The sequence below is a fragment of the Pleuronectes platessa genome, chromosome 4 (genome assembly GCF_947347685.1).
Source record: "Pleuronectes platessa chromosome 4, fPlePla1.1, whole genome shotgun sequence".
NCBI lineage: Eukaryota > Metazoa > Chordata > Actinopteri > Pleuronectiformes > Pleuronectidae > Pleuronectes > Pleuronectes platessa.
This window is the reverse complement of record NC_070629.1, coordinates 30,358,728-30,376,907: the sequence shown is the minus strand read 5'-3', so window position 1 is coordinate 30,376,907 and position 18,180 is coordinate 30,358,728. Positions and strand designations below refer to the sequence as shown.

The 18,180-nt window shown below is 46.2% G+C and overlaps 1 protein-coding gene across 1 annotated transcript; it reads left to right on the top strand.

Moving 5' to 3' along the window:
- The first annotated feature begins 14,712 nt into the window (after nt 1-14,712).
- Nucleotides 14,713-16,132, top strand: ier3 (immediate early response 3). Its single transcript, XM_053420032.1, has one exon. It carries the CDS (start codon nt 15,166-15,168, stop codon nt 15,721-15,723), a length of 558 nt encoding a protein of 185 aa, XP_053276007.1. The 5' UTR covers nt 14,713-15,165; the 3' UTR covers nt 15,724-16,132.
- The last annotated feature ends 2,048 nt before the right edge of the window (nt 16,133-18,180 follow it).

The following is an 18,180-nucleotide window of genomic DNA, read 5'->3' as shown; positions in this document are numbered from 1 at the left end:
TCTGTTTAGCATCTTGTTCCCTGACAGTGGCTTTGATCAGACTGAAAACATGAAGCTTTAATAAAGAAGGAGTGAAGTATTTGTTCCCTTCGGCCTGAACCTCCGACGAACCTGCGGCTTCTGGATCTGGAGAAAGTTCAAACGGTGGAGACGCATTTAATTAACGAGGGAGGGAGTTGGACCCGTTTCCAGCCGGCTCCATTTGTTGTTAATTTTAGCTCATGTGTTTGGAGATGATCCCGATGGCGTGAAGCATATTTGTTTTTAACGTTGTGTTGAAACTTTGAGAAATCAAACAACACAGTGCATCACAAACAATTAAATTTCATTCAAATTGATTCGTTTATTTAAAGAGACACAGGAATACAAACAAACACACAAAATATTAAATAATCACCAGTAAGAAAAAAGGAAAAACTGTTGATCACGAACAAAACAATTCAAACAGATGATTCATTAACAAACAGACGGTTCATTCGTTTTTATGATTCTTTGAATCTTTTCATTTCAGCAGGGAAACGTTTTATTTCCAGAGCTTGAGAGACAAAGTTCCTCGTTTATCAATTATAATAAGTTCTGTTCTTTTCTCACACTTTCATTTTGGGCCCTCAGAGCAAATAAACATATTTACAATCTGCATCGCTGCCAAAGACTGAGAAACGATAACATCAGTCAATTCAGTTCAATACACACAGACATCTGCTCAGAGAGAAAGATCCTCTGGGGAGAAGAAGTCATTTTGAAAACCCACGTTTACCTGAGACATAAGAGAAATATGATTCATTATTTACATTATTTATTTAGCTAACCCCACGGTCAGGAAACCTTCAGACAAAAAATGGTTGAGAACTAATTTGCTTCAGATTTGTCAGGGATCATTTATTAATCAGTGAAACAAAGTCAAGTGTTGTGTGGTGTGTTGTGTGGTGTGTTGTGTGTAAAGCAGCAGAGGTGTGAAGGTGAGAGGAAGCTGTTGTCTTGTTGTGTTGTGATGGAAACGTCTCGACATTGTGTGTGTCTGTGTGTGTGTGTGTGTGTTTGTGTGTTAATATAGAGTGTACTGTAATACAGTGTATCATGTCTGGACTTTGCATGGCAGCACTTTGTGTGAGTTGAATTACTGTACATCACCACGTAATGATGATATACAGTATGCTGCTCGCTGTGTGTGTGTGTGTGTGTGTGTGTGTGTGTGTGTGTGTGTGTGTGTGTGTGTGTGTGTGTGTGTGTGGGTGTGTGTGTGTGTGGGTGTGTGTGTGTGTGTGTGTGTGTGTGTTGCGTGCAGGCAGGCGATCAAAGCGACTCAGGAACATTCCAGGAGTTTCAGTGAGAGTGTCTGTGGTCGAAGCCCGAGGAGACTCGAGGGAAAACAACACGCGAGGCGACGAGCTGCAGCCTAACGACCTGCCTCCCTGAAATAAACTCATATCTCCCGGATTTGTTTTCCTAATTGTGTTGTGGTGACAAAAGCAACCGTAGCCGGCTGTGTTTGTCCTCAGGCAACGTTTCCTTGGCTGAACGAAGAAACATTTGTTCCTGGTCGTGCACCTACAGGTTGTGGTGGAGGTGGATCAGCCGTGAGAATCTGAACTGGAAATAAAGATGGATGACACGTCTCCCCTTCCCTCTGCTGTTTGTAAATGAAGACGAAACATCTCAGAGACAAACGCTGCCATCTTGTGCTTTCGGCGTCATCTGGCCGATACATGCTCTCGACCAATCAGGAGTCAGTGTCAGCTGTCAATCACGACGTCTCTGCCTGTTTTTAACTCATCAAATAACTGATTAATCCAAACTGATCAGAAACACTTGAACAAACATCAGAGAGAGAAGAACTTTAAGAGAGATAAGAAGAATCTTTACAAACATTTACTTAACGTCTACTTTGATTTGTTAGTCTGGTCCCATGTCCCATCTGTTTACATGGAGGAGGTTTATAAACTAGCTCCAGCCAGGGGGTAAAAACATCTTATGTTATTAGCACAGAAATGTTTGCGCTAATCAGAGAACAGCTTCATTCAGCCTCGGAGCCATGAGCCCAAAGACTGAAGCTGTGAACTACGTGGAAATTATAACTGCGTTGGACATTTATTTTGAAAGATGATCTTCTGTTACATTCCACTTGGCACAGTGAAGACGCCGTAAGCCTCTAATGGGATGATTGACGGTGAATGTGAAACCTGTCAAGTGTCTCTGTGTCTCTAATCCCTTCATATTAACATTAATGGTTTATGGAAAGTTCTGTGAGATTTACTGTCAAAGAATCTGCTCGAATAAATACGAGAAAAAACTAAATATCTGTCACAGTGAGCTGGACTGAAAACATCATTTAACTGATCAGTGACTGTATATAAAGATGATCAGTGACTGTATATGAAGATGATCAGTGACTGTATATAAAGATGATTAGTGACTGTATATAAAGATGATCAGTGACTTTATATAAAGATGATCAGTGACTGTATATACAGATGATCAGTGACTGTATATGAAGATGATCAGTGACTGTATATGAAGATGATCAGTGACTGTATATAAAGATGATCAGTGACTGTATATGAAGATGATCAGTGACTGTATATAAAGATGATCAGTGACTGTATATAAAGAGGATCAGTGACTGTATATAAAGAGGATCAGTGACTGTATATAAAGATGATCAGTGACTGTATATAAAGATGATCAGTGACTGTATATAAAGATGATCAGTGACTGTATATGAAGATGATCAGTGACTGTATATAAAGAGGATCAGTGACTGTATATACAGATGATCAGTGACTGTATATAAAGATGATCAGTGACTGTATATACAGATGATCAGTGACTGTATATAAAGAGGATCAGTGACTGTATATACAGATGATCAGTGACTGTATATAAAGATGATCAGTGACTGTATATAAAGATGATCAGTGACTGTATACAGTCTCAGACCCGCTTTTTTTCATATCATCAAATTCTAACGGACCTAACATTGTAGTGCTGACCTGGAGGAGGCAGGTTGTATGACGTGCACCCCAGCCGGCCACCAGGGGGCTTCTCTCTCTCAGGAGCTGTCATGTCGTCCATCTTTTCATACAGTCGCCTGGCGAGGCCTTACTCCAACAAGAGCACGATGTGTAACAGCATGTACACACTTTCCTTTCTTAGCTTTTGGCATTTTGAGACGTTTTGGTATTTGGGATCTGATTTCACATCAAAGATGAAAGCCTCAGTGTGTGTTGGATTCCCCTCAGGGCTCTTCTCCACGTGAACGCTGCATCTTTCATAAATCTTCTTTCAAGAAGTCTCTGTGGCCTCAGGGCCTGTTGGCTTATTAAGAGGAGATGTTCAACATGTAACCTGCAGCTTGTGGGTTTCTGGGATCGACTCGTCCACATTTTCTGTGTAAACTGATGATGCAGAACGATGGACTGGACCAGGATCCTCGAGCTCCCAGTGCGTCCAGCCGCCGCCCCCCCGCAGCCCGGAGGCCCCGTGCAGACAGAGGAGAAGGAGCTGGAGGACTGTTCTTAGTGGGGGGGAGAAGTTAGCGTGCATCTAAAAATAATTTTAACTCACACCAACAATAATTCCAGAGGTGGGCGGGATCTACCTGCCACAGGCAAGCTGACAACACCTCTTCTGAACATATTTAAACAGTGTGTGTGCAGAATGGAGAGAGGTGATGGAGAGTCTTTAGAGAGAGAAACAGAAAACTGAAGATTCTCACAGCTGGTGAGACGAGAAGCAGCAGATCAGACTCACCGGTCGAAGCAGAAGAAGAAAAGCAAACAGCTGAGTGGGCGAGAAGATCCTGAAGCATCAATCATGTCCTCATCCTCCTCCTGCAGACCGGCCCCTGGGGCCCTGGGGCCTTTGGAGGCAACAAGCAACCTCTCCGCCTCCCTGGCATCCTCCTCCTCCCTGCGTCCCTCTCCTCCGCGGCCACGCCGGTCGCGCCGGGTCCAGTACCCGGCCTCCCGGAGCAGGAGGCCCCAGCTGAGGGAGGCCCCGGACCAGGCCCGCCGCTGGCTCCTGCTCCTCTCTGCTCTGGTCTTCCTGCAGATCTACACCGAGGAGACGTACACCTGCACAGGTACGTCTGATCACACATGAGCCATGACAGGCTGACACATGACAGCACCGGACCGTGAGCTGAAGAGAGAGAGAGCCTGGTCTCCTTCCACAGGAACCTGATCTCCAGCCTGTAGACAAACCGACATGTTGCACCTTCACGTTTGGGTTAAATACTTAGGACCTGCTCCCCCGTCCATTTTCATCTCGTCTGCACGTCAGCACTTAGTTTCCATTACTTGATAAAAATGTAATAAGATTCATCATCGTTCTCAAGGTGAAACTCACCTGAGGTCTTGTGTCCTTGCAGAGCTCCAGAACCAGTGCCCGGACCTGACGATGTGTCATCCCCATGAAGGTGATGGGAGCACAGGGGCAGATTGGGGGCGGACGGGGGAGGAGCCCTGGAGGGTCCAGACCGTGGGCGGAGCATCAGACGCTCAGGTGGAGTGTGTGGTGGCGTGATGGAGGCGGGGCCACGCAGCACGAATAGACAGATGGTAAAGACGACTCCAGTGGAGGATCTAAAAACTCTCAGTGTTGACGAGGCTGGAACTGAACTCCTGTCGGTTCCATCTGTGGTTTCACAAACAGTTTAGTTTGGAGTTGACCTCTGACCTGTGATCTCTGTGCGGGGGGGGGGGGGGGGGGGGGGTTCTTGTAATGTCGCTGATCCAGAACACGAGGCCCCCCTGGTGCTCGGGGGTGTTTCTCCCACAGAGAAGCTGAAGCCCTCAAAGTGACGCGGCTGTGTTCGCTGATACGCTGACGACTCCGTGCTCTACCCTCAGAAAGGACTGAATCAATCTTGAGCACGAAAATAAACTTTTAATGAGCTTTTCTGCAAAAACACAAATGTATTTTTATTTTTATAATTGTGCAAATCACTGAACAGTAAATGTGGGATCTGTTTAATATCTGGATTCACATTTTGTAAAGTCAAATAAATCAGTCACTAAAGTGTGTTTTTGTGTGTTTCTGTGTGTGTGCATCTTAAATACTGTACTTAAGTGTACTACTTGTACTTTCTGCCACATTATACAACTACTCCACCACACGTCGGAGTCAAATATTACACTTTATTACTGCACCACCTTTATTTTACAACTAGACCTTCAACTTATAATCATCTGGAGCTGCCAAGACGTCAAAGAGCTTCTTACACAACAATCCACCCACAGATTTCTGATCATGTACTTTTACCTCCGTAGGGTTTCAGTATGTATGTGAACATCTCTTTCCGCCACTGGTGTGCAGTATAAGATCTGTGTTATCAAACCATGAGTTCATGGTGCAGCCCACTCTGCTCTGGAACCCGACAACGCCGCCTCTGTCCACGATCCACCAGCGCTCCCGTTGGAGGAGGAGAAGTGGGAGGTGACTTTGAGCCGGGTGGTGTTTGGACTGAGGGAATGACGAGGTGATCCCGACTTCAGCACGTGCTGGTGGAGAAAACAAACACACACTGAGGCAGGCGGAGATAAAACAACGTATAAATGTGTCGGTATGTGAAGAGGTGACAAACAAACGGCTGATTAAAAGATTTAAGATTCCTTTTAATTGTGTCAGATGCTAAGGAAACAAAACAATAACTTTAAAAAGAAACTCAATAATATAAGAAAAATATTATGTTTGGACTAATTATTGAAAGGATTCATATTTAAGCTTAAAATACTTAAACACCTTATATACCTCAAAAATATATTATATCATAGTTTATTTTGAAAAAAAATTGAAACGTCACTGAAAGCACAAAACTTAAACTCAAATTCAAATCTTGAGAATCTGTAAAACCTCCAGAGTTCCTTGTGCCTCAGTTTGTTCCAGATGTTGTTTGTTCCAGATGTTGTTTGTTCCAGATGTTGTGCCCGTCAACACACCTCAACGACAGGTGGAGGAGATTCTGTCCCAGTGACTGAGAAGTGACTCAAGAGCTTGAGGAAGAAGAAGAAGACGTAACGTCTGCACAGAGCAGGCGAACAGGTTGTGTGTGTGGGTGTGTGAGTGTGTGTGTGTGTGTGTGTGTGTGTGTGTGTGTGTGAGTGTGTGTGTGTGTGTGTGTGTTTAGCATGAAGTAGCAGGATCGTCCTGCTTCATGGACGTGAACAACTTGTGTGCTGGAGTTTGGTTTTGGTGCAGACGGTTGTTCCTGATCTTCAGCCGAGCTTCCACCTGTCACCTCGTCAGTGTTGTGATGTCCTGTGAGAGTTTGAGGTTGAAACACACAAGATATGAACAATCTCAACGTTTACATTTTCTTTAGGTTTGAACTTGTACAGTTTGAAGTTGAGGAACCTGTGTGTTCACAGACTCAGAGAAGTTCAGCTCAGGTTTCTTTCACCTGCGTGCGTCACTCTTCTTTTCACACAGCTGACATTTGAACCCTTGTTCTTTATGAGCGGTGTAACCGTGTCAGCTCGATGCTGCTCTACCTGCTGAAGACTGTAGAGCTGCACCTGCAGGGAGGAAGACGCTGCTGCTCATCTTCATCAGAGCCGCAGACAGGCCAACAGGTGAGTGACGTCTGCAGGGGAATCAGACCCCCGGGGGGGTGAGTGACGTCTGCAGGGGAATCAGACCCCCGGGGGGGTGAGTGACGTCTGCAGGGGAATCAGACCCCCGGGGGTTTCGGCTCATCCACCTGAGCCAAGTACAACACCGCTGACTCCGCCCTGGTTCATGTTGCCCTGGTGGAGCAGCCGCTGGCTCGATCTGGCTCCAGCAGGAATCTGTCTGAAGGTGTGTTGCTCATTCATGAAGGAAACAGGGGAATCCTGTTGAAAAGTGATTCACAAGGAATGAAACAAGTTTTCTGCTCGAGTGGGAAAAGCTCTGTTGTTGATTTTCACTGTGACAAATCTTTTTATTTCCTCTTATGGCCGTCACCGTGTCAGTATTAAATCAGCTGGAGCTAAACAAGTTCCTTCCTGGTTCCTCGTGTCATGTTTCCATCAGTGAATCCTCGGGTCAGACCTAAAGGTCCAGGAGGTTTCTCTCAGGAACTCAAACCTCTGTGTTCTCACCTACAGAAGATCTTAGATTATCTGGAGTTGAGTGAAGGTCTGAAAGCTTCTAACCAGCAGCTGATCACATGAATTCAAACCGGCCCCCCCCCACAACTAAAGAAGACTCCAGGGTATAGTCACAAGTCACTGGAGGGAGGACGTATCCCATCAGGCCTGGGAACCCACCACCAGGAGGTGCTGGAACAACCTGCTGCCACAGAAGCTAAATGTAAGATGGATATCATTTCTACCTTCAGCAGATTTTAAAGTTGGAAATGAAAACCTCTGTTTGTTCATTCTCCCTTTTTGCCGCTTCAGGTTCTTTTATTTCATTTATCAAACAGCACAGTAATAATATGAGTTATAAATCTTATAAATAAAACTGAGCGTTGTGTCAGAACAAAAACACTGACCTGACGTCACGATGAAATGAAACATGAGAACGTGGAGTTTTCATTAATATGTCATTTGATTTCATTTGTCTCAGGAACATGTGACAAACTCACACTGTGTCTGATATGACAGCTCTGAATACAAGTTTGGCTTCAAGAGCAGAATTTAAAATCTCCCTCTCCTCTCTGTGACCGGCTGATTTCCTGACTCATGTGTTTACAAAGGAACTCGTTGAATCAACGTTTCACTTTCAGGAACCGTTCCGTCAGAGCAGATGATCAATGGTTGAACTTCCTCAAACTCAGAGACCTCTGGGATTTTCCAGCCGGAGTCCGACGGTTCCAGGAAGAAGGGAAATGAAGAGCAGGCCCAGGATCAGCAGCGTGACAGGATGTCTGCCTGTGTTTCCCTACGAGAGATGAGCTGTGGACGTTGGCGGGATCGGGGGGGGGGGCACGAGGGGCCTTGGCTGCTAGGAAATCCTCTGTTTGCTTTGCTGGCGGGCGGAGGTGTGAAACCCAGCACGTCGCTGCCTGGCTCAGCAGCTCTCTGTGAAACACAGCTGCACACATCTGGGATTGGTCGGGAGCAGGCCAGAGGAGCAGAGCTGATCTCAGAGCTGCCAACACCTCACTGAGCACAGGGAGGTTTAAACATCTGATTCCTCTGAGGCAGCTTCACGTGTTTGTTCTGATCCGTTACTTTTAGTCACAGATTCTAATTAAAGGGACCAAAGAATTTCAACCGACACACGTACGTCCTGTCGACCTCACCTAAGTGGGCGGAGTCTACCTATACTTGACTCTGATTGGTTTGTAGACGTATGGAACTCATAGGATCGATCGTTCTTTATTATTTTATTCTGTCTCAAGAGTCTGAACTATCCAACAACGTGTTTCCACTGCAGACCAGCAGAACCATGGCTCACTGGGATCCAGATCCAGAACCCGGCTTCTGCTCCGAGGAACCGTTCACACCTGATGTCTCTGAGGTCTGAGATGAGTCCTGACACATTTCTACAGAGAGACAAAGTGTCCCTGAGGACAGAAGATCAAACACTGCTTTTTGTTTCTGTAACTCTCAGTTTAACCTCAAATTAATTTAAAAGTCCAGTTCAGAATGTGAATAAAACCAGATACAAACTTTGTACACAAGTCAGAAGTTTAATTAATTTATTAAGTTTCATCGTGTGGTTTTACAATCTGCACCAAAAAAAATCTAAACCAAAACTTTATTGAAACTTTTTAAAACTGTATTAGCAGTTGCAATTACACCATCAACAATCAAATAGCTGATGTGGTTCCCCCCCCCCCCCCCCCCCCCGCCTGCTGAACGCTCCACTGTCCTGCACGTAGGCTGGTTCCCAGGGCAACAAGCCAGCGACAGGCCGGCACGGCCAATCAGAGCAGTGACCTACACCACAAGGTCGCCATGAACAGTGGACGTGTGTGTGTGTCTGTCTCTGTGTGTGTGTGTGTGTGTGTCTCTCTCTCTCTGTGTGTATGTGTGTGTGTGTGTGTGTGTGTGTGTCTGTCTGTCTCTGTGTGTGTGTGTGTGTGTGTGTGTGTGTGTGTGTGTGTCTGTCTGTCTCTGTGTGTGTGTGTGTGTGTGTGTGTGTGTGTGTGTCTGTCTGTCTCTGTGTGTGTGTGTGTGTGTGTGTGTGTGTGTGTGTGTGTGTGTGTGTGTGTGTGTGTGTGTGTGTGTGTGTGTGTCTGTGTGTGTGTGTGTGTGTGTGTGATTGGCCGGATCAGGCAGAGTTACCGTAACCCAGAGAAAGTGAAAACACGATATGTTTAATTAGCACATGACTCAAACAGCTGAAAGAAAATAAGAGTTCTGTTTTCTCGGTCGTCTCATCTTTGACAGTAAAAGTGGAAAAAGACGACGGAGCGTAAACGAGTGGAAGTTGTGAGGATCATCTGACCGACCTCTGTGGTCACATGATCCTCACGTCTCGCCCGGAAGTCAAACACGTGCCGGAGAAGATTAGTGACGGTGAAACAACAGACGTGGGACTCAGCTACTGTCAGAGTGGAAACCTTCCGTCTGGATGTGACTCCACATCCACAGCTCCACACTCCATTCTTAACACAGATCAAGATCTCACTTCAAATTTCAGCCATGGGGAGTTAATCAGAAACTACATGTGTCTAGGTGATGGAACTTCATCTGGACACACCATGGACTTCAATCAACAAACCACAATCCATGGTGCGGCCACAGAGGCCCTGGATCTGTGGGTGATAAAGCAAAGGGATTCCGGGGAAGGGGGATAGGGATGGAGGAGAGGAAGGAGAAGCTGGAAAGAGAAGCTCCGTGTGTCATGTGTCATAAAATAGAACAAGTAACGTTCTGCCGCACTAATTAGCTCTAACTATAAGCTTTATCAAAAAGGAAGGTTTTGAGCCGACTCTTAAACGAACAGATGGTGTCTGCCTCCCGAACTGAAAGTGAGAGATGATTCCACAGCCGAGGGGCTTGATGGCTGAAAGCTCTGGCTCCTCCTCTACTTTTAGAGACTTTAGGGACGACAAGTAGGCTTGAGTTCTGGGAGCGGAGTGCTCTAGTGGGTTTATGAGGTACTAACAGCTCTTTAAGGTAAAAAGGTGCCATATTATTCAGGGCCTTGAAGGTTACATCATTTGAAATGGACATAACTCTTCTTACGTACTGTTAGGGGTTAGGGTTAGGGGCTAGGGGCTAGGGGTTAGGGATTAGGGGTTGGGGGTTAGGGATTAGGGATTAGGGATTAGGGGTTAGGGTTAGGGGCTAGGGGTTAGGGGTTAGAGGTTAGGGGTTAGTTTAGGGGCTAGGTGTTATGGTTAGGGCTTGAGGTTAGGGGCTAGGGGTTAGGGATTAGGGGTTGGGGGTTAGGGATTAGGGATTAGGGGTTAGGGTTAGGGGCTAGGGGTTAGGGGTTAGAGGTTAGGGGTTAGTTTAGGGGCTAGGTGTTATGGTTAGGGCTTAGGGTTAGGGGCTAGGGGTTAGGGATTAGGGGTTGGGGGTTAGGGATTAGGGATTAGGGGTTAGGGTTAAGGGCTAGGGGTTAGGTGTTAGGGGTTAGGGGTTAGGGGTTAGGGGCTAGGTGTTATGGTTAGGGGTTAAGGTTAGGGGCTAGGGGCTAGGGGTTAGGGATTAGGGGTTGGGGTTAGGGATTAGGGATTAGGGATTAGGGGTTAGGGTCAGGGTTAGGGGGTAGGGGTTAGGAATTAGGGTCAGGGGCTAGGGGTTAGGGATTAGGGGTTAGGGTCAGGGTTAGGGGGTAGGGGTTAGGAATTAGGGTCAGGGGCTAGGGGTTAGGTTTAGGGGTTAGGATTCTCTTTAAACCGTCGACCCTGAGGTGACAGTGAAATCCGCCACAGGGTTAGGGTTAGGGGCTAGGGGTTAGGGATTAGGGGTTGGGGTTAGGGATTAGGGATTAGGGATTAGGGATTAGGGGTTAGGGGTTAGGGACTAGGGATTAGGGGTTAGGGTCAGGGTTAGGGGGTAGGGGTTAGGAATTAGGGTCAGGGGCTAGGGGTTAGGGATTAGGGGTTAGGGTCAGGGTTAGGGGCTAGGGGTTAGGTTTAGGGGTTAGGGATTAGGGGTTGGGGTTAGGGATTAGGGATTAGGGATTAGGGGTTAGGGTTAGGGGCTAGGGGTTAGTGGTTAGGGGTTAGGGGTTAGGTTTAGGGGTTAGGATTCTCTTTAAGCCGTCGACCCTCAGGTGACAGTGAAACCCGCCACAGGGTTAGGGTTTTTTCAGCCACGGATTTCTAAGGAAGTGTTTTTCTCTCTCTGTCATTAAAGTTGTGTAAGAATCCTTCAGGGGAACTTTTCCATCCATTAACTATTGAAGCAACTGAAACTGCAAAATATTCAGCATGAATAATTTCCCCTTCAGGATCTTTGCAGATCTGATGACACAACGATCAGATCTGCTGAGCTGTTATCGGAAGCTCTTTGATCTTCTGCTTCCTGAGAAACATTCCGAAGGGCCCGGTTCCACCGCCCTGTGTGGTCAGATGATTCAGCTGCTCCGCGGGAACCTGTGTGAGCACGTCGAGGAACCTTCACTTCAACAAGAGGAACTCCAACTGGAGAGAAAAGAGCTTTATGAAAACGTTTGATGAGTCAGAGATGGAATGTTTCTGCACAGGTTGAAGTGAACGTTTGAAATGCTGCAAAAAAGAAAACTGACGCGTTCCCACTAACTGGTTTGAGGAGAATAAACCAGTGTCGGTTGAAGCTGTGTCACATTTGCCTGTAATAGAGTAGAATTATAAAAGGTTGGTCAGAGGATTTCTGAGATTCTGAAACATCCACTCGCTGGAGCCTTCGTTTCTTGAGGCTGGAAGGAAACGTTTGATCGAGACTTTGAAATGAGACGGTCGCGCTGCCTCCAAAGGATCAGGGCCCTGAGTCAAGAGAACAGCAAAAACCTGTGGTTGATGAGAGAGCCAGAACTCACTGGGGGGACATGTCCCATCTGGCCCGGGAACCGCCTTGGGATCGACCAGGACGAGCTGGGACACATGGCGAAGGACAGGGACGTCTGGGACACCCTGGACCAACGGCCTCCGCTCAGCTCGGAGAAGCGAAGGCCAATGGATTGAAGCATTAATTGTTTACTAGGCTCAGTATGAGTCCTCGTGTTTCCTCTTCGTGTCCCTGCAGGGGGCGATCGACTGGAACGAGTCGATTCCCCAAAACGAGTCGGAGTTTAACGAAACTGGATTAGATGAATGTACTTTCCCAGGAATGTGCCCGTCCAGGTTCCCGCTCCGATGAGGCCTGATGATGGCGGTTCAGATGCTTCACATTCCTCCTGCTGAAGGTCACAGTGGAACAAAGCATCCGAAGCACGGTGAAGGTATTTCAAACTTTCAAGGAGGCGAAGACGAGTTTAACTTCAGACGACAAAGACTGAAACCACGAGATGAGACGGAGACACTTTCCTTCTTCACTCGTTAAAACATAAATGTTGTTCACGGAGCTGATTGAGCAACAACTGTCAAATTTAAAACTTATAAACCTTTTCACAGTAATAATACAGATATGATAACATTGTGTAAATAATCAAACACCTCTAAAATAATTTCTACTCGTACTGAATACTATATTTTTGCTGTATATTTATTTTGAAATGTCACATTTGAAAAATACTTCTATAGGTATATATTTACCTATTATTCATGTTATTCAAATGTTCTTATATTCTTAACCTTTTTAGTTTTGCTTCTAGGGATTTTCCCTGCAAACAATTTTTTATTCTTACATTTTTTAATTTTTAACTTGTTAAGAATCTTGTAACTGTGTTTTGAAAGCTGCCACATAAATAAAGTTTATTTTAATATCCTGAAGTCTTTTGGCCACAATCATGTGACATAAACAAAACATCCCCACGGTCTCATGGAAATTCAAAACTTCTCGGCACGAAGCTAAAAATAGCAAACGTTTTGCATTTGTTTCTATTTTGAGTCAAACCAGCTCCGGTTTCATTCAACACAACACAAAACCTGTTTTTCTCTCAGGTTACACAAACTGTGCAGACAACACAAAGAAGCTTTGTTTCACAGGAAACAGGAAAAAAACTTAAAGGTCACGAGAGGAACTGAAGCTGCAGAGAGAAGCAGCTGAATCACATCATCAGGAGGAGCAGGAGGAGCAGGAGCAGGAGCAGGAGCAGGAGCAGGAGCAGGAGCAGGAGCAGGAGCAGGAGCAGGAGCAGGAGCAGGAGCAGGAGCAGGAGCAGGAGCAGGAGCAGGAGGAGTTCCCCGGCAGCTCTGGAATATCATCGTGTCAACGTGATATTTCCTGGATATTTCCTCTGGATATTTCCTCCTGATATTTCCTCTTCATATTTCCTCCTGATATTTCCTCCTGATATTTCCTCTGGATATTTCCTCCTGATATTTCCTCTGGATATTTCCTCCTGATATTTCCTCTGGATATTTCCTCCTGATATTTCCTCTGGATATTTCCTCCTGATATTTCCTCTGGATATTTCCGGTGGACAGGACGATGGCTTCATATTTCATCCTGAAGTGACACAGACTGTAAATTAAGGACGACACGTCTCCGTCCCCCCATCATTCAGAACTTCCGCCCAAACATCTCAAATGCAAATGCTGCCATTTGCTCTTTTGAGTCAAACATGCACCCAACCAATCAGGAGTCAGCCTCAGCTGTCAATCATCACGTCTTGTTTCTATATCATCAATAACTGATTCAAACCAAACTGATCAGAAACACTTGAACAACCATCAGAGAGAGAAGAACGACCTGAAACGACAGGAACATCTTTACAAACATTTATTTAACGTCTACTTTGAGTTTTTAGTTTGGTCCATGTCCCATCCGCTAACATGGAGGAGGTTTATGACTTATACTGCAGCCAGACACCAGGGGGCGCTAGAGGTGCTTTGGCTTTTGGAAGCTGACATATCATGTTTGTCTATAAGAAACATTTTAAAATGTGTTTAGGGGAGTTCCTCAACTACACACACACACACACACACACACACACACACACACACACACTCACACACAGTTGAAGTTTCCTTCTCTGTCACAACATGGACGTTGGTGATTTCTGTTTCTTGGACAAACCCTAAAAGTTTCCGCTCAACATCCTTTTTTATGCAACAGGATTTATTTTTAGAATTTTCTCCCTCATCACGTTGTGAGATCAGGATTTTAATATTTTCTAATATACCTGTGACGTGTGTAAGTTTGAACTGAACCAGCAATTTACTGATTGTGCCTGTTTTCATGAAAAGTATTTATCAACTGATTAGAATTCAGTGGTCAGAGGTCAGAGGTCAAAGTGACCTGGAGTGTGTGTGTGTGTGAGTGTGTGAGTGTGTGTGTGTGTGTGTGTGTGTGTGCTTCAGGAAGGAAGTCTCCTGAAATGCCCACATTACACAGGTCAGTGTGATGTGTGACACATCCAACATCCGCCAGAGAACCAAACTGTAAAAATATGAATTTGTGAGCTCTGTGTGTTTTCACTGATCACATGACGTTTCTGTGAATGACGGGAGATTAGTGTGAAGCTGACTTCATCTTAATCAGTGACTTCATCCTCATCTTCATCATCTGCAGAGGAATATGAGATCATATATTAAAGTTTTCCTTTGTGAAATCCCCTCTGGTTCCACACACTGTCTGTGTGTCGCTCCTCTGAAGAACCAAGGACCTTCCCTGGTTCCATCAGGAACCTTTCAACACCTTCTTTAAAAAAAAAAATCAAATCTTTCGGCTGAAATTAAATGCTGAAGTTTTTATCTTCAGAACAAAATCAGAAGTGATGAGATGAAAATCAATCGAACCAACCGTCTTGTTGTGGAGCGTTTTATTTTGAAGGGTAAATTTGAATTCAGATCATAATGAAGATGGTTTAAACTTCTTGAATCAACACGTTAAAGTTTATCTTCTGATAACAACCGGATACAGATGTGTTGTATTCTCTATTGTCCTGGTTCCTCTGGGTTCTGAGGATTCAGCTCTTCTCTGATCATCTGAACCACAAACCTGGAAACAGAGAATCTTCAGCTTCTGTTCGCACTTGAGCAATGAGGGCGTGGCCTGCGAGGCTGGGCGTCGAACTCACAACCTGAAGTAAAGATATAAAGCCTGAGCTCCCGGGGCATTGACGCACATCTGACTTTACGCAAAGCTCCGACAGGAGAACCGAGACGCAGCGGAACAGAACCTCGCAGAGAACATGTACTCACGGACCGACAGCTTCACCCTGACCGTCCCGCAGGAGCGGTTCGCTTTCCCCCGGACGGCGACGCGCAGCACGGAGCCGGAGGTCTTCACCTTCGAGCGGATCCCGGCTCAGGCCACCGCCGTGCGCTCCTACGTGCCCATCCGGCCCAAGAAGCGCTGCACCCGGGTTATGTACCCGGCTAAAGTCCGCATGCATCTCCCCCCGCCGGAGAAGAGCCAGGCCAAGCGCTGGCTGGTGATCCTGTGCCTGGTGGTGCTGTGGCAGATCTACACCGAGGAGCCGTGCGCCGACGCCCCGCTGAGCAGCGGCGAGGCGCCGATCAGCGAGTACCAGGGTTTCTCCTTCCAGTCCCCGGAGGAGCTCGCACAGATCCGCACCGGCTCCGAGCTGGAGTCCGCCCGCCAGGACCCGCACCACATCATGCCCGACACCAGCTGCCCCAGGCCCGGACAGGACCCGGAGAGCAGCCGGCCCGTGGAGCAGAGCACCGCCGGGAACAGCTACGTGGTGGCCCTGCTGGTCTACCACAGCCTGGGCAGCGACAGCTAAGACCCCGGGTCCTGGTTCCACCTGAACCCCCCAGAGACTGAACCTGTAGGATCAAACTGAACCGAGCTGGATCTGAACCTGAGCCGCTCCGGGAGAACAGCGGTGCGCCCTGAGAGGCGCAGCCGGGAAGGGAGCTCCATGCGCCCGCTTCAGCCTGACAGAGGTCCCCTGAAAGCAGGAGGACACTCGACGTGGAGCAGGACACTGACGGGCACTGACGGGCACTGACGGACACTTGATAAAACTGAAACTTGAATTGAAGAAAACTTGAACTTGTCTGTGGTTGAATCACAGAGTCTCTGCACTGACAGCTGAAACTCACTGAAAATGTCTTATTTGTTATTTATTGTCTTATTTGCTATTTATTGAATAATATTAATAATAATTTTAATAAAAATGTCGAAAAGAAGTTCCTGTTTCTGTCCTCTTTGAACTCTTCACTGTATTTTACATGAATTTGAAAACACCTGTTGATTAGATGCTGAATATCTTTGTGAACTCTTATAATCAAGAAACTATTTGTTCACTTTTAAACCAGAATTAACCAAAGAAATCTCGTTTTCTACTTTAAAACGTAAGTGATTTAATCTTAAGTAGCTTTTCTGATATTTACATCATAAGCATCAATATAAATAAGGTTAATGGATATTGTATTGACTGAGAAGTAACTGACGTCACTTTCCCTCAGCAGCTCGGAAGCTGCACATTAAATAACGTTAACACACAGATTCTGCATATTTAAGATTTCAGACATTCCTGCAGAACTTTCACTTTGCTCATCTGTCCATGTGTGAGCAGTAAAATCTGCTGAGTCGTGGTGAAGCTGCTGCAGGTTCACATGATGTCACATCTTCATCCAGTGATGAGCCACACGAGTCTGTGGAGCTGCTTCTCATGATGAAAGCTCTGGATCGGAAGTCGTGGACCTGACTCAGATCTGGCTGCTGTGTGACCTCCATGTCTCCAGGTGGCAGCGTTTGGATGATGTCACTGTGACGAGGCCCCCCCCAGCCTGTTGATGTTGCTGTTGCCATGAAGACATCGTCTCTCGTGTACATGTGGAACAGCACTGGTATGTCACGTATGGGTGGAACCTGTGTAAACAGTTATTACCTGACACACTCGTTCAACATGTGAGTGTCTGTTCCACTGAGGTCAGACAAGCTTCTGTCATTTAGTTTACTCGTTAGATGAGGTCATCGTGGTTTATGTTTCTGTGCAGGAGATTAAATTATGAAACAGTTGATCCTCTCTGAAGATATAACAACTCTGAACCTCTGACTCCTGCAGTTACACACAAACACACAAAGAAATGAACAGTGTCACACGCCACTTTTTAAAACCTGGACCTGAACTTGAGTCAGACTCTTCAGGGTTTCACTCCTCGGAGATTATTTAACTTCAGAAGTGATTGAATGTTTGAATGTGAGGAAAAATCAAAGCACTTTAAAAAACACCTTCATCTGTTTATCTTTTTCTTTTCCTCATCATTCGTCCACTTCTTCATTTCTTCTTCTTCTTCAGTCAGGAGCGTTTCAGGGAACCTTGAGGGCCCGAGGCTAAAGGGACCCGGATGTAATTAGTGGTGTGGGGCCTCACTGGGGGGGGGGGGTTCTGACTGTCGTACCTGTGGACTAGTAATGTAATCGATCCTGCAGCTCACGTCCACGCTCAGAAGGAGCTGACGTCACAGTGAACGCCATCACACCAACCAGCAGAGGCTCCGCCCACGTCTGTGTGTGTATGTATGGAAACAGGAACATCCACAGAATGAATGAAATGCAAATCCACCTGAAGAATGTGGTGATTCATCGAGCTCAGCGGCCAATCAGCTGCAGGTAACAGGCTTTAGAGTGTGTGTGTGTGTGTGTGTGTGTGTGTGTGTGTGTGTGTGTGTGTTTGTGTGTGTGTGTGTGTGTGTGTGTGTGTTTGAGGAGCTGAAGGTCAGAGGTCAGAAAACAAACCGTAGAACTTGAACAGAAGTAGCTCAAACTAAAGATATCTTCATTCCAGACCAGACGTTGTAATTCCATCGTTTACTGAGTTTATTAATATTTGTGTTTTCTCTTTGGTCGTGGTCTGTGATTGTCGGGGAAATAAAAACTTGTGTTAGCGTCTGAACGTTGTGTTGTCTCCACTGAGGTCCTGTCTTCGTTCCTGTCGGGGACACGTTCATGTGAAGGTCAAACAGATTATTCACTCATTCATATTCATCCCAACAGACTGAAGACGCTCGGTTTTAGCTGCTGTCTCTTTAAGACCCCCCCCCCCCCCCCCCCCCCTCCCGAAAGAGCTCTGATTGGTCAGCGGGTCCAGTTGTGATTGGTCAACCCTTTCCTGTGCGTGTATTGTCCACCTCGTCTCAGTTGATCATGTGAGGGGGCGTGGCTCTGGACCTGCATTATGCAAATGTAGGACACTGTGATGACATCACAATGGTATCCGCCGAACTGCTGA